Source organism: Neovison vison, chromosome 10 (assembly GCF_020171115.1).
Source record: "Neovison vison isolate M4711 chromosome 10, ASM_NN_V1, whole genome shotgun sequence".
Classification (NCBI taxonomy): Eukaryota; Metazoa; Chordata; class Mammalia; order Carnivora; family Mustelidae; genus Neogale; species Neogale vison.
Genome location: NC_058100.1, coordinates 40,646,849 through 40,662,679, shown reverse-complemented (window position 1 = coordinate 40,662,679; position 15,831 = coordinate 40,646,849). Strand labels below are relative to the sequence as shown.

Here is a 15,831-nt window from a genome sequence, read left to right as displayed (position 1 = left end):
AACTCGTTGTCTCTCGGCCGCTACCTGGGTGCGTTCTCCTTCTTGCAGAATTAAGGTCTCTGATGGATGAGAAAGCTCTTTTGGAAGGAGCTATGTCTGATCTCTGACTTTGTTTGAGCACGAGATTTCTGGGGAAAAGCCAGAATCTATATGCTGTTTGTGGAGACGCTCGGTCATGATGGTCAGGAGTGGAGTCTGGGGGCGGGAGGTGGTGAGGCCGTTTTGCCATGGCCTGCAAAGTGGAAAGGGTTGTCAGCAGGGAGGCTGAGATCGGCCAGTCAGAGGAGGAGTGTGGGGACAGTGAAGCCTTGGCTTGGTCAGTGGGTCAAATGACGCAACGAAGTCAAGTGAGAGGAAGCCTAGAGCGTGTGTCTTTAATGTAGCACCCGCCAGATGAATGTGCGAGAGCCAAAGGCAGAGCCATAAATAATCAAACACTGACTACACTGTGGAGACAAAAGAAAACACTCACCTAGGATTGCGTCACCCTACTATAAACATTATTTTCTTTTTCTGATCCCTTTACGTCAGTTCATATGACCAAGGCTTCTTTTTGTCGTAAATGAATTTCGGTAGCCACAAGATATAATACACAGGTCCTATTTTTTTTCTACCCACAGGCAGTCAGTTCTTCTTTCCTTACATAATTTATATACAGATGGAAAATAGATCGGCAGGTGTCCCTGCGCTCTAAGCTCTACTGCAATTCAAAGACGCCGTACCTTCTTCATGGTGTTGTTAAAGCTGTAGTCGTTCCTGCCATGTATTTCCCACACGATGAAGTTTACTTCCACGTCTTCGATGTAGCCATTGCCATTGTGTCTGAGCGAGACAGTGGACAGAACAATCCGTTAGAGCCAAAGAGAGAGCTTGAGTGCTGCAACCTTCCAGCCTGACGGGCTTCTCTGAACTGCGCTGCGGCCCCGGGGGGAGTGACGTAAGGGTATCAAAAACCTCAGTATTGTCACTTCTCTGTGGAGCCATCCCAGTACCTATTGTATAGGCTTCCTTCAGCTCTCGAAATCAACCTTCTAGGAGTAAAGCAGGCTATGTTTGCCTTTTTCACAGTTGGAAGCATAAATGCTGTTCACTTTGACGGGAACCGTGTGCTGAGGAGGTGAGGGTAGCCGAGTGGGCTGGGAGCAGGGAGAAATGACTGAGGAAGGAGGGAGGGCACCGTGAGGGGACCCTGGGGTCATTTAATCAACAAGTATTCATTGGATGACTGCTGCCTGCCATGGGGTCGCTGTGATGAGAGTGGAGATGCTCCAGAACTCCCGGGGTGGGGGTGGGGGACCCGGCTGGAAGACGGGGGCTCAGTGCCAGGGGGTTGGCAGCAGCAGGGAGGGAGTGCCATGGGGTCCGGAGAAGCAGAAGGGGTCACCAGCTCCTGGGAGCCACAGTCCCACGCAGCCCAGGCCAGAGAGCCTGTCATGACCTTGACCCACAGCAGAGCCCCTCAGACAGTCCTACCCAGACAGGGCACCCACTCCCCGGATGCCAGCACTGGACACAGAAGCCCCGTTGAGCTTAGAGTCCTCACCCCAAACTCAGTGCGTTGCAAAAAAGATGCTACTTCAGATTAAGATCTTTTTTTTTTTTTTTTCTTGCGACCGTATGAAAATAGGGGCTTGAGACCAAGCTAAAGTTCACTTAGTGGTAAAGTTACACCTGTGCATTACCAGAGCTTGCAACTGTTTTGGACACTGTCCTCTCTTCTTTCTCTGATTGTCATTCCTCATTTTTCTGAGTGGGATTGTCCCCACCCCCACTGTGGATGGAAATCTCACTTAGGACTTTGGTCCCAGGCACTTGCTCCTGGGCTCTGACTCTCGGACTGTTGCCCCAGGGTCTGCCATGTTCTCTTGCTTCCCATCTCCGTGTCTATCCACCAGATCACGGGACCCTGACCATGGTGTTTCCTTACTCTCAGCTCACATCTCTGCTGGATACCACGGTCGCTCTACCTAGCTCTATGCATGGGCTACAACTTGGCACCATCCATTCCTGCTTATAAAAGCCTGATGACCCACAGACCGGCACCCCTGGGGCTAATAATGCATTATATGTTAATTAAAAAATAAAAATAAAAAAAAACCCGCTCTTGTCCCATTCACAAATTGGGCAGGACATCTGTACACATCTGAGAAGCTATTTTACTTCCATCTTAGTTCATTTTTAGAAATCATAAAGACATGAACTCAGGTGTGAGTAACTAGGGGTTAGAGTCGTGGTGGTCGACATCTTTCTTGGCACAGGAGGAAGGTCCTAGAGAACCCTAAACTCTAATTAAAGTTCCTCCCACAGGACAATGCACACATGTGTGTGACACACTCGATTGTGTCTGCAGTTTCGGGGACTTGGGTCAGGCTTTAGCAAAGCTCTCATTCGGGGAGCTTTGGAAGGTGTAGCATTTTTTTCTTACTACTTCTTCCAAAAGCCATCAGATTCTTGAATTATTAAGAACTAGTTGTAAGGTCATATGTTTTATTTATTAAACTTTAAAACAATCTTCATTGAACTGGAAGCGGATATTGGTGGCCAGGAGCAAAAGCAATAAGCTATAGTGCCATCTAGTGGCTATAAGGATAAATTACATGACCCGTACTACCAGGGTTTGTAAATGATCTTTGGTAATACTTAACTGATTCATGGAGAATATGGGACAAAAATACTTGCCCGGGTAAACATGACTTATTTTTACTAATGTTCATTAGTAGGATAGGACACCAGTGAAACCTTAGAAATTCAGAAATGTCACTAGTGGGCAACGAACTTCCCTATACTTATAACTTCTCCTTTGTGACATTTTTGCTGTTGATCCATTGGACACATACGCTTTCAGTCCCGTGTGACCCTCAACCCAGTGAACCGATTGTGTCTCTTAGTTTCTGTTTTGTGATACTGTAATAGCTCAGTTATTGATCCCAGGAGAACTGGAAGAAACTTGCCTTATCAAGTCGCTCCTGGTAGCAGAGACTAAGTTGCCCCAAGAAGGACACACTGCCACGTGGCCGAAGTGTTGTTGCAGGTCTCGGACCTGTCCCCCTCCCCCACAGCCTCTCACCCGCCCCTTGACCTCACCAGACATCCAGTCCTGCCTCCCTCTGCTTTACTCCTCCAGGCTGTTCCCTCCCCGCCCGGCATCCTGGCTTCACTCAGTGGCTCTCGCCCTGCCTCCAGCATCTCACGCCATCCTTGGCTGTCACACGAGGCCTCCTGCACAGGCTACTTGAGGAATTCAAATATGCGCCACCGGCTGCTCGGCTGCTCGCAGTGTCTTAAGTCAACTGTGCCATTGATGTCCTCTGATAATCTTTCTATTGGTCCTTGGCCAGCCCTTCTCATATCACCCTCAGTGACCCTGACACCCTCCTCAAAGCTTCTCCTCAACCCCTCGGTGCTCCCAGTGTGCACGTGGCCCTTTCCGTTTCATGTGAGTAAACTGAGGCTGTCAGACATGACTTCTCTCAACTCCCGCACTCCTGTTTCGAAACCAGTCACTTCCTACCTTTAGTTTTACGCCCCACCTCCGTCCCAAGTTTCATAGGATGAATTCTTCTTCTTTTCACATTGCCACCTGGCCCTTTGATCCTACTGCCCTAGGTTTCTTCACAGACCTGGCTCCTATAGCTGATTTTATTCTAATTAGGAAATAGTTCAAATACGCAGGAAGACACAGAGAAAAATGTGAAATGAGTATTTCTGTAAAAAAAATCAGTCAAGGAACTCACAAAAAAAGGATATAAAATATAAAAACATATGCCTAAAACATGGAGAGAAGAGGAGAAAAGAATGGATTCAAACTTCAATGACCCTGAACTTCATACACACTGCTACATGCAGAAGAGGTTATATGCAAACCCAAGGGTAATCATACATCAAAAACCACTAATAAACATGAGAAGAATAAAGAGAAAGAACTCCAAATACATCACTAAAGAAAACCAATGAAACATGCAAGAGACAAAGACAAGACCAGAGAAAAATCTTCAGAAAGAACCACACAAGTAACAAAATGGCAATAAATACTTATCCATCAATAACTGCTTTGAATATAAACGGACTAAATGCTGACACAGGGCATCAGAACGGAAGGGAAAAGGACAATCTCGCACAACATGCAAAAGAATGAAACTGAACCACGTTCTTCCACCAGATACAAAAATAACCTCAAAATGGATGAAAGACCCAACTGTGAGGCATGAAACCATAAAATCATAGAAGAGAGCATAGACAGTAATGTATCTGCCACAGGCTGTACCAAATTTTTTCTAGATATGTCTCCTGAGGCAAGGGAAACAAAAGCAAAAATAAACTACTGGGACGCTATCAAAATAAAACGCTTCTACACAGTGAAAGAAACAATGAACAAGGCTAAAATGCACCCTGTGGAATGGGCGAAGATATTTGCAAATGGCGTATCTGATAAAGGGTTAGTATCCAAGACATAAAGAACTTGTAAAACTCAACACCCCCCAAACCAATAATCCAGTTAGGAAATAGGCAGTAGACATGAAGAGACATTTTTCTGAAGAAGACATCCAGATGGCCAACAGACACATGAAAAGATGCTCAACGTCACTCATCATCAGGGAAACGCAAATCAAAACTACAATGAGAGACCACCTCACACCTGTCAGAATGACTGAAGTCAACAACATAAGAAATAACAGGCGTTGGTGAGGATGTGGAGAAAAAGGAATCCTTACGCACCGTTGGTGGAAATGAAAACTGGAGCAGACACTGTGGAAAAGAATATGGGGTTTCCTAAAAAGTTAAAAATAGAAGTAGCTTACGATCCCACAATTTCACTACTGGGCATTTACCCAAAGAATACTAGAACACTCATTCAAAGGGATACATGCACCCCGATGTTCATAGTGGTGTTATTTATAACAGCCAAGATACGGAGCCCACCCAAGTATTCATTGATTTATGAATGGATAAAGATGTGGGGTGTGTGTGCATGTCTGTGTGTTTAATATTCCATTATATTTGTATACGAGAACATTTTTATTCAACTGTAAAAAAGAATGAAATCTTGTTATTTGCAATGACATGGACGGGACTAGAGAGCATCATACTAAGCGAAATAAATCAGTCTAAGAGAGACAAATGCCGTATGATTTCATTCACATGTGGAATTTAAGAAACAAAACAAAAGAGCAAAGGGGGAAAAAACAGAGAGAGATACAAATCCAGAAACACTCTCTTAAATATAGAGTACTGTCTGATGGTTATCAGAGGGGTGGGGGGGGTGGGGGAACGAGGTGATGGGGATTAAGGAGTGCGCCTGTCGTGACAAGCACAGCGTGAAGTATGGAGCGACTGAATTACTGTATTATACACCTGAAGCTGATGTAATGCTGTGTGCTAGCTCACTGGAATTAAAATAAAAACTTACAACAAAACAAAGGAAAAAAATGAGACCTCAGTGGAGGAAGGAGGGTCTGGGGTTACTGGGAAAAGTAAAGTAAAAGTAAAAAAGTAAAAGTGGCTGGGAAAAGCCACTGGATGTCTAGAAGAGGATCTGAACTGCGGAAGACAGCCGATTAGCCTGACCAGTCTGACAGCCCCGAGGACCTAGGACAGAGGGCCTGTAGGACAGTGATGTTGAGGGCACAGCACAGAATCTTCAAAGCGGCATGGGTGAGGAATGGTAGGCAGGACATGACGGTAGAGACCTTCTGGGTCCCAACAGGGAAAGCCCCCATAGCAAAATCAAATGGAAGCACCTGTCTTGGAACACTGAAAAAAATAATATTAGGGGGGGTGGGAGGTTGGGGTACCAGGTGGTGGGTATTATAGAGGGCACAGCTTGCATGGAGCACTGGGTGTGGTGAAAAAATAATGAATACCGTTTTTCTGAAAATAAATAAATTGGAAAAATAATAATAATAATTCTCTCATAAAATCTAAAAAAAAAATAATATTAAATTAAGATGTTAAAAAAAACCCATATGGAACACCTGAATCCTTACGTCACCCCTACCCACCCTGAGAGATCTCAGAAGTTGCTTCTAGTCTCAGAAAGCCCCAAAAGCTGGAAGCCTTGACCAAAGTTTTGATGTTTTATATATAGAAGTTTTGCTTCCAGTAATTTTTTCTAATAGCATATTTGTTTGGAGTGTGTCCAAATATGTACAGAAGGGAATATTTTATTTATAATAGCAAACAAATTTAGAAAATGGGTCATTTGTCTCCTATTTTTCTGTATTTTAAATTTTGTAACAAACAGTGTAACTTGCAAGCTTTCAGTTATTGTTGGTCCATGGAAAGAAAAGTCGTATGTCACGTGGGGTGGCAGGGGTGCTGGTAGGAGCTTGGGGAAAGATTAGAGAGAATAAGGCAACGGTGAAAAGACCACCTGCATCACTGAGAAGAGCCTCCGCTGTCTTACCGGCCTTGTCTCAGCAGTGAAATGATAACCTCCCTGCACACGCAGGCACCATGGTAGTCCAACTTTGTATAACTAGTACCGAAAACTTAGAGATGCATATATCATACTCAAAAGTATTTGTTATTAGGTGCACGATTAATTAGCATCGTTTTCATACTTTCAATTTGAAACTTTCAAAGTAAGTTAAACATTTATTGAGGATATACTTACAATTCAATCAAAGGGTGAAACATTTCTCCGAAATCAAGTCTCAGTGGGCAGCCATATTTTTTCCAATTATATTTTACTCTCTAGAAAAGGAAAAATGCTTTAGTTATTTTCTCTATTTGGCTGATTGATAAAATTATGCTTTTTCTTACCAAGTTTTTAGATGACTGATTCCTCAGATACGACCTGTAGGAAAGACATTCTTCATTACTTATTTTTCTTTCCTCTTTTAAAACTTATAAATTAAAAGCATTACTTTGTTCAGTAAGGAGGTATCACAAAAATTGATTACAAAATACTCCCCAGTTGTGTGGGGGTTAAACACACACTTCTAAATAATTACATGTATCGAAGAAGAGATCTTAAGAGAAATTCAAAAAGATTTTGACCTAAATGGAAATGAAAACACAACTTATCAAAATTTGTAAGATGCAGCAAAAGCAGTGCCTAGAGGTAAATTTGTAGCAATGAACATATATATTAGAAAAGATTGATGTTAATAGAAATAAATACTGATTCTAAATTATTTGTATTAATAATGTAGAACAGTGCTTATGTTAAAAATATTTCTTACTTTTCAATAATGTAAAAGAAATCATGCTGAAGACAGTCTTTTTTATTAAATCTACAAAAAACAAAACATGATAAAGTTGTAATATCATTCCTTATACACTTGCACAAACATATAATCATTTAGCTTCATGATTCTCAAACTTGAGAGTATCACAGAATCATCATTTACTAAACTAGAATCCTGGGGTTAATGTGTGGCCTTAGCATTTCTTTTCTTTTCTTCTCTTTCTTTCTTTCTTTCTTTAAAAGGTTTTATTTATTTATTTTAGAGAGAGAGAGGGCATGCACAAGAGTGGGGGTAGGAGCAGAGGGAGAGGGAGAGACAGAATCTTAAGCAGGCTCCATGCCCAGCAGAGAGCCCCATGCAGGGCTCGATCTTACCACCCTGAGATCATGACCTGAGCCAAAATTGAGAGTCAGAACCTTCATCAACTGAGCCACCCACGTGCACAATGGCCCTAGCATTTCTATTTTTAAAAAATCAATATTTCTGAGGCCACCGGAATTTGAAATATACTGATTTATTTGTATTTGATACATGTGAGAAATTCAATGAAAATCTATCAAAATGAAGAAAAGTTTCTTTGGGCTATTTTTATTCCTCATAATTAAAAAAAACCCCACCAATTTCTAATTGCTGCTGGGGACTCAGTTGTGCAGGTAAGGAGCTACTTTAAGGATGCACCTAATTTCTGGTTAGTGGTCAGGCAAACATGGGCTATCATGGTCTAGAAAATGATGTCTTCAGTAAGTTAAATTATTCATTTGACCATTTTTGCTGGCTGTTTCCACTGTAACTCAGAAGGAACCTTGGTCACCACCATGTTTAGATATTGGAAGCCTAGACCATTTCCTACACTGAAGCCCAATATAGACCCCATGAGTTCCAAGGTGAATATCTCTCCTGTCACATGAACCTTGGACCCCATAGGCCTCCTTTTATGACTGTGAAAACCTCAGGCCCACCCCAACTTGAATTCAAGGTATTAGGGTCATTTTTAGGGTTCTAGAACAGTGGGTCATTGATTAAAAAGCCTGGAGTAAGGTTCTGAAATCTGTGTTTGTCAAACATGTTCTCCTGGTGGGACTGATGAACAGCCTGCCTTTGACAATTGCCATCTAGACCTGCCCAGAAATAGACTGAGATCATGGTTACCGCACGTGGCAGTCCTGGGAACTGATTCTGGTAAGTTTGCATAGAGCAGTTATTCTCAAATTTTAATGCCCTTGCTCATCTCCGGGATATTTAGTTAAAATAGCTGTTCTCGCTCAGTGGGTATGGGACAAGGCCCAAGAGCCTGAATTCCCAAGAAACTCGCAGCGATGCCAGTACTGGTCCATAGACCGTTCCAGAAGCAGGACGCCATGCGCTGCTTAGATCAGTTAGCCTTTGTGCGTCCCGGAAAAGGAGTTGTGGGAAATGCACATCCCTTGCTGACTGAAATGGGAACACTTGATTGTCAGTCTAGCAACTGATGGTTCCAACTGCGTACTCAGAAGATTATTAGGATAGCGGGTGAGTAGATATTTGTTTTGGATGAGTAGATATTTGAATCTCCAAGATTCACTTGGAGAAGAGTCTCCACTCCCCGCTCACCACCACTCCTGACCACGGGAGAGGAGTCTATTAGGTACATCACTGTCTTAAGGACCCACTTCACCTCCACTGGACGGACCTCAATTCTCCCCTGTGGAGGAGCGAGCCCGCGGTGGCCAGCGGATGACAGAAATCAGTGTGCTTCATGGGGAACCCTGGTAAAAGCAAGACAAGTCACACCTCGGGCTTCTCTGGAAGAAACCCCGGTGCTTCTGTGAGGTTTGCTCTAAAAAACCTTCCCACGGGTAATGGTGCAGGTTTTTCTGATGTGGACGTAAGCAATTCTGTGGCAGAAATGACATTGGAACTGGTTTGAGGAGGAGGCAAAGGAGACATAAGTGTTTCTCCCTCTCGTTTCTCGGGGAATGAGGGCTAGCCCGGAGAGCGAGAGGGGCAGTGGCGACGGATGGAAACAGGGTGGTTGAAAGAGAAGGTGGAGAAAAACGCTCGCCACAGGGAAAGAGGTTCATCCTTTTTCCCGGTTGGTATGATTCGGATGGAAGGTTTGACTTGGCCCCAAGCTCAAACAAATCGGGTTTGGACAAACTGTCAGTTCAGTTTCTGGACGCCCACGTCAGTTGCGTTTTCGGGTTTCATCGTGAACAAGGCAGTCATCAGCTGATGGCACCCCCGGCAATCGCCCATGCAGTTCACCGTTTGTTTGAAAAGGCCAAGAGTAAGACAGGTCAAATGCAGATATACTTGCCCTTTAACAACAATGTATTTACTGGAATCACAGCCAACGGCTATTTGGAACACCTAAAATGGAGGAATTTAAGTGGTGAGACACGTGGTTACAATTCACGTGAGCAAAAATGTCCCTACGGTGAAAAGCGATTACACTTTAGATTTGAAATAATCCCCTTTCCAAGGTAGGGTTTTGTTACACTCTTTGGCGCAGTTTTACTCTTGATTTTTGATCACATTTTTCCTGCCTTTGCTTCGTGTTGCCCTGTTGCTCACGAGGCTGGGAGGTTGGTTCTCTGCTTTTCCACATCGCTATTTCAGGAACTAACCGCATCTTCGCTTTCGCCAGCTCGGCTGTAACCGGGATCATCAACCTGTTCTTCTGGCCCGTCCCTGACTCAGGCGTGACCACCTAGCTCTGCACTGACTTCTTTTTTTTTTTTTTTTTTTAAAGATTTTATTTATTTATTTGAGAGAGACAGTGAGAGAGAGCATGAGCGAGGAGAAGGTCAGAGAGCGAAGCAGACTCCCCATGGAGCTGGGAGCCTGATGTGGGACTCGATCCCGGGACTCCAGGATCACACCCTGAGCCGAAGGCAGTCGTCCAACCAACTGCGCCACCCAGGCGTCCCTGCACTGACTTCTTTCCAACCACAGACCAGGCCCCTCCCTGACCAGGATGCCTATTTCTCTTCCCATCTGGCGCCAGGATGCTTGCCCACCATAGGGCTAGACAACCCCCAGGCTTGCTAAGTGGGATCTACATACTTGCTTTCAGTCTCAAACATGTGCTGTAGGTTGCATTTCTCCACAAAGTGAATCTGAAAGATCCTCTAATACTCCCTACCCCGATGAAGGACGTGGGGATCAGGAGGGTGGGGATAGAGCACACTGTCCAGACAAGCTTGGTGGATTTAAAGAGTTAAACCTGCTAAACCCAGACCTCTCCGCCTTCACTGGAAAGGCACCACTTGATCTCAGACACAGGATCTGATTTGTTCTGTCAGCAACTCTACCCACAGTCCTTGGTGTCCCTTCATGATCAGATGTTTGGTTTTCCCTTCCCTTTTGGTTTTCCCTTTGTCTTCACTAATCTGTTCATGTGACACCGTCGGTTGACTGAGGTCCTCAAATCTTTCCGTCAAGACCCACCACCACTTGATTCCTCTCTGCTGGGGCCCAGCTGAAAAAACCCAGCAACGACATCTAGGACTGGTCCTCGACACAGAAATGCCGGTCGATAATGTGTTGGGGTGGTGTCATCGCTCCCTGGGAAAATTCCTGCTGGAAGGAATCGCTAAGGCTTTCTGGGGACTGGCTGTTTCACGGGGCTCTGCTTTTGTAAACGTGTCTTCCTGGAATGCCCTTGGTCACCTTCCACTTACTCCCCAACCACTGACCCTCACCCTGCCCCTCCCCGGTCTGCCCACTCTTCTGCACTCTCTGCGCTTTCTCCTAACTGTGTGTCATGAGCCCTTAGACTAGCTTTGGTTTGCCCCTAAGGAGGAAGAGCCTGTCTTTTCATCCTTGTAGCTCCCATAACCTACAAACAGACTGAAGCAAAGACACACAGTAGGTACACAATAAATTTTAGCTTTAAAACCTTTTTTAAGTTTTAAAAAGCCATCTTCTCTGACATTCATTTCAGGTTTCCTTTATACAGTTGTATCTCCTGAAACTAATCATTTTCTGTTTTTGCATGTGTTTCTACACCTCTCTTTCGCTGGTGGCCCCTGGAAGACAGAACTGTGGTTTGTCTCCAAAGTGAAATAATGCCCCCACCCCAGGGAGACATAAACACACACTTCCCTGGGCGGTGGGGAGGCTCCTGCATGGCGGGCTGGTGGGGGTTCTCTCGCCCACCGCCTGCGGCTTTATTGAGGTAATGGTGTTGCTCCACCTCTGTCACTTACCTTTAGGGCAGTTGGACACGCTCTTGCGTACTCACTAGGCCGAAACTGCACAAGCCGAAGGCCCGTGTTCTCGTCTCTAGGAGAAATGGCATGTGCAGGTGCTTAGAGAATCCCAAGGGAAGCAGGCACTATGCCTGCCTTCCCGTGGAGACCATGGACCATCCCATGGACACTGGATGACTGGCGCCCAGGACGAATTCTAGAAGTATGGGAGGGGGCCGTGGGGGTGACTATTCTCCACTTCTGCTAAGGCACTGTGGTCACTCCCTGAAGTCACTCTTACCGCCCGGCGGGCTAGCGTAGGGTAGGCCCAATGGGAAACAGAGATGAGCGTCCATCAACATTTCCACCCCCCGCCTCTGCCCTGTCTCATTAACACCGTGCGTGGAGGAGGCTGTACGACTGACATCTGGTCCTGCTTTCTGATGACCTCAGAAGGCCACAGCTGCATTTTTTGTTCTTTCTCTAGCCTCTGTGGATCTTTTCCTCCTATCCATGACCCTTTTGGAACCATAAAGAATAAGTTATGAGATTAGTTTTCTGAGCCACTTTATGCTGCTTATTATGATCTGAGTGGAAGCAAAAGCAAGATTGAATTTCTAGGTTCTGAAGTGCCTAAGAATCGTTTTGTGCCCAGACAAAAAGGGAGAAGTTGAAATCGCTGAAGAAGTTGTGAAAGTTTTATGGAGGCTCCCTGCTGAGTGTGGAGCCAGACATGGGACTCGATCCGATGACCCTGACATCATGACCTGAGCTATCAGTACTCCTGAGCTGAGATTGCAGTATCAATAAAACTGCGAAGGTTTTTACTTTTTGAAAAAAGCTGGGGAAAAGCAAACCACAAACAAATGTTCTTTTTCTTCCAATTTTCATCACATTTTAATATTTATTTATTTGTCATATATTAGGTATAAAGTGTAATAAATGAGGATATGAATAGCACATTTTATATTTTTAAATCATTGTACCATATTTCATCAATTCTAAAACACATATTTTTTCTCATTTAACACCTTTGAAATCAGGAAGCATCTTATAATTATGCCAATTGTGGTTTGTTTTCCAGTGTGATGGAAACTTTGATTTGATAAATACAGGAACACAGTCTAGGTCTATGGACACTATAGTAAATATTGCATCTACAATTTTCTATACAAGTTTTCTTATAGGAAGGTTTGTTTTTTCCCCATCACAGCTGAATTCAAAGCTTTTTGTATTTTTTGTCAGGTCTCGGATTGACCTGAAGTATCTTGGACAATCTGATGTGTATTGGACAGCAACAGAATTCTGAGTAGACATCCACAAAACCAAAAATACCCCAAGGAACCCGTAACATTAGAAGCATCGAGAGAAAAGTGTTGGTAAGGGGCTGGGGATGAATTGAGCCTCCCTTGACTGTAGTCTCTCGAGCAGCCTTTTCTCTCTTCCCCTTCCTGACCAGAGAGGGACTCTATACTTCATTCTGTTGTATTTTCTTTCTTTTTTAAAAGATCGATTTATTTATTTTAAAGAGAGAAAGAGATCTGGGGGAGGGGCAGAGGGAGAGGGAGAGAATCCCAAGCAGACTCCCTGCTGAGTGTGCAGCCCGACATGGGGCTGGATGCCGTGACCCCGAGATCATGACCTGAGCTGAGATCAAGAGCTGGACACTCAACCGATCGAGCTGTTCAGATGCCCTCCTGTTTTATTTTCTTAACTGCACACGTAACTACTTGGAATTACTTGTTCATTTATTTGGTTACTTGTTCTTTGTCTTCTCTCACTAGAGATATGTCCCATGATGGCAGGATTTCTTCTGACTTATTCACCATGTGTTTTGAGCACCTACAAAGTGCTTGGCAGAGAGCTCAAGCTCACTTGGGGGAGCAGCAGACTAAGGAAAAATGGACTTTTTCCTAGAAAAACAGTGTTATTTTTCCAGAAATCTATCAAGTCAGGACATAATGATGGCCACAGAAATGCTTCAAGACACAATTCCAGGTCAGTTGTTTCCTCCAGAAATGATGTGTATGCTACCTATTCCAAGAGTCAAAGGTGATGTTTTCTCTGATTCTACTCATAGTTAAAGACCTACTCATATTAGAGTTCTAGTCTGCCCAAGGATAGTATGCAAAGACTTTGGGATGGGAATGAATGAGCACATGCTTGAGAATTAATGAATTAAGAAATAGCCCATTTTTCACTTGATGGGTTGGGCGCACTGGATATCATAAGCAACTGATGAATCACTAAACTCTACCTCTGAAACGAATACACTTACGTTAATTAATTGATTTTTTAAATAGAAAAAGAAATAGCCCATTTTCTGCATCTTCAGCTGGACAGATGGAAACCTCCAGATATGTTTCATTTAATTGCAAGGAGCATTTTACATTTTTATACAGAATAATAATTTCACATCTAACCAAACACTTAAAAGAAATCTGAAATCTAGGTATTTAAAATGTCATGAGGCCATGTAAGTAAAAGAAAACCTACGAATCAATCATCTCAATAGCACATTTCACATTGAACAGGTTCTTTTAAAAGTCATACTTACTGCAACTTGAAGTAGTCATCTACAGCCTCATAATTTACATTCTGAAAAAATGTGACTGTCTGGAAAAGAAAATGAGCATTTGTGTAAAACATGGCAACTGGGAATGGTGACAATGAATGCATTCAGGACAGATTTAAACCTTTCTTTAGGTAAGAAAAAGAATATATTTAGCATTTTTTCCAACTTCTTTTCTATCTCAGAAACTCCAATTATGGACATATTAGATTTCATTTGTTACATTTTTCTAATTTTCTCTTCTAATTGTATCTTAGGAAGCCCTTTTATTTACATTCCTTTCTTTCCCTCTTCACTTACTTCTGTCATTGCAATATTTCTATTTTCATTTATGTCCTGCTGTGTAGCCAGCGCACTCCCATTTCCTGATCCCGTTGTCTCTGGACCTTTTCATTTCTTCTTTGAGGTTTTTAAATAATTAAAGTTATCATGTTGTCACTAATTTTTGAGACTATGAGGAATTATTTGCCTGATCCTTCATCTCTTGTTTTTGAGTAATTTAAAAAAACTTATTTGCCTTTTCGTATGTGTTCCTTGTGATTTTCTTCCATCTGGGGCATGTTTCATTTCAAGTTGCAGCATCACAGAAGGTTTCTATCTTTTCAGGGTAAAGCCATTTACAGAATATGTGTGATATTAGGGGCAAAAAATTATAAGCCTCTTATAAAGCATGCTAACTGTAGTTACATTCTTAAAGCATGGTAACTACAGTCCTTATAACCCCTAAATTTTCTTTTTGGTGGTAGTTCTTTGTTAGTAGGTAGAGAGATAGGTGATAGATATATAGAGAGATAGGGTTATCTTCAGAGACATAATTTGGTTCTGGCTAATCCGGTGTGATTAGAAGAGACCTTGTACCTCTAAACCAACCTTTGCAAAAAATCTTACTTCTGAGACAAGGTTTATTTATTCATATGTTAAATCCTAAGTGGTATGGCACAAAATATACAATCTTTCATGATAAAAATTTGAAGGCTGTGGAGGTTATTACATCAAAAGTAAACCTAGTTCATGTTCAAGGAAAGGAGCTAATTGTCAAGTTTCCACTTGTGTTCCATTGTACACCATACTTTTTCTTCATATGTAGTCATTAAAATAACTTTATAAAGGTGTTCCTGCACGTAATTAGGCTTGAAGATTTTTAAATTTTTCTTTTGTGAAATGTAAGCATATTCTCTAAGTTTTGCTTATCAACTGTCACTTAAGTGGTGCTCAAACTTGGGTCTGTAACTCAACCAACATGTATGTATATTATTTTGGATTATAATCACAGAAAATATTTACCCAGAGGAACTATTTAAAAAATATATTTTGTGGATGTAATCATCTGTTTCATAATTATTTCATCATAAATAGTTAAGAAATGATTTGGAGACTTTCATTTCTAGGAGCAGCAGGTAGGTTCTACGGACAAACTTTTGCTTTTAAAAACAAACATATGAGCACTGAGTGTTATATACAACAGATGAATCACTGAACTCTGTCTCTGAAACGAATAATACACTATATGTTCATCAAATGAATATAAATAAAATAAAACCAAAACAAAATAAACATTTCATAAAACCTACAAACCGCAGCCTTTTAAGAGGCACCTTGAAAGCACCAAATAACTAACAAGACGGTGGGAACTATTAGCCCGAAAACAGGGAAATTAGGAACCTTGAGAAGGAAGCAGAACACCAGAGCCCAGAGTCTACTCTCAGCCTAAAGGCATTTGTCAATCTAGGCAGGAGAGGGGTAATTCAAGATAGAGAATCACATCGGATATCCTCCCGACATTAACCTGAGTTATCAGAAGACTATATTCTCAGGGTTAAGAGTAAATCAGGATTAAATCTGTGCCCTCCTTAACCCTTCAGTGACCTCAGTAACTAGGTGATCAGAAAAAGCAAGA

General features: G+C 42.6%; 1 protein-coding gene across 1 annotated transcript in view; it reads right to left on the bottom strand.

The window, feature by feature from the left end:
- CATSPERE (catsper channel auxiliary subunit epsilon) overlaps positions 1 to 15,831 on the bottom strand; it is a 126,504-nt gene that overhangs the window by 14,980 nt on the left and 95,693 nt on the right. Inside the window, exons 12-18 of the mRNA XM_044267060.1 lie at positions 13,920 to 13,978; positions 11,381 to 11,456; positions 9,487 to 9,539; positions 7,185 to 7,235; positions 6,763 to 6,796; positions 6,614 to 6,693; positions 723 to 822 (exon numbers count right to left, since the gene is read on the bottom strand). Of these exons, the coding sequence (XP_044122995.1) occupies positions 723 to 822; positions 6,614 to 6,693; positions 6,763 to 6,796; positions 7,185 to 7,235; positions 9,487 to 9,539; positions 11,381 to 11,456; positions 13,920 to 13,978 (453 nt within the window). The remainder of the gene's footprint in view (positions 1 to 722; positions 823 to 6,613; positions 6,694 to 6,762; positions 6,797 to 7,184; positions 7,236 to 9,486; positions 9,540 to 11,380; positions 11,457 to 13,919; positions 13,979 to 15,831) is intronic.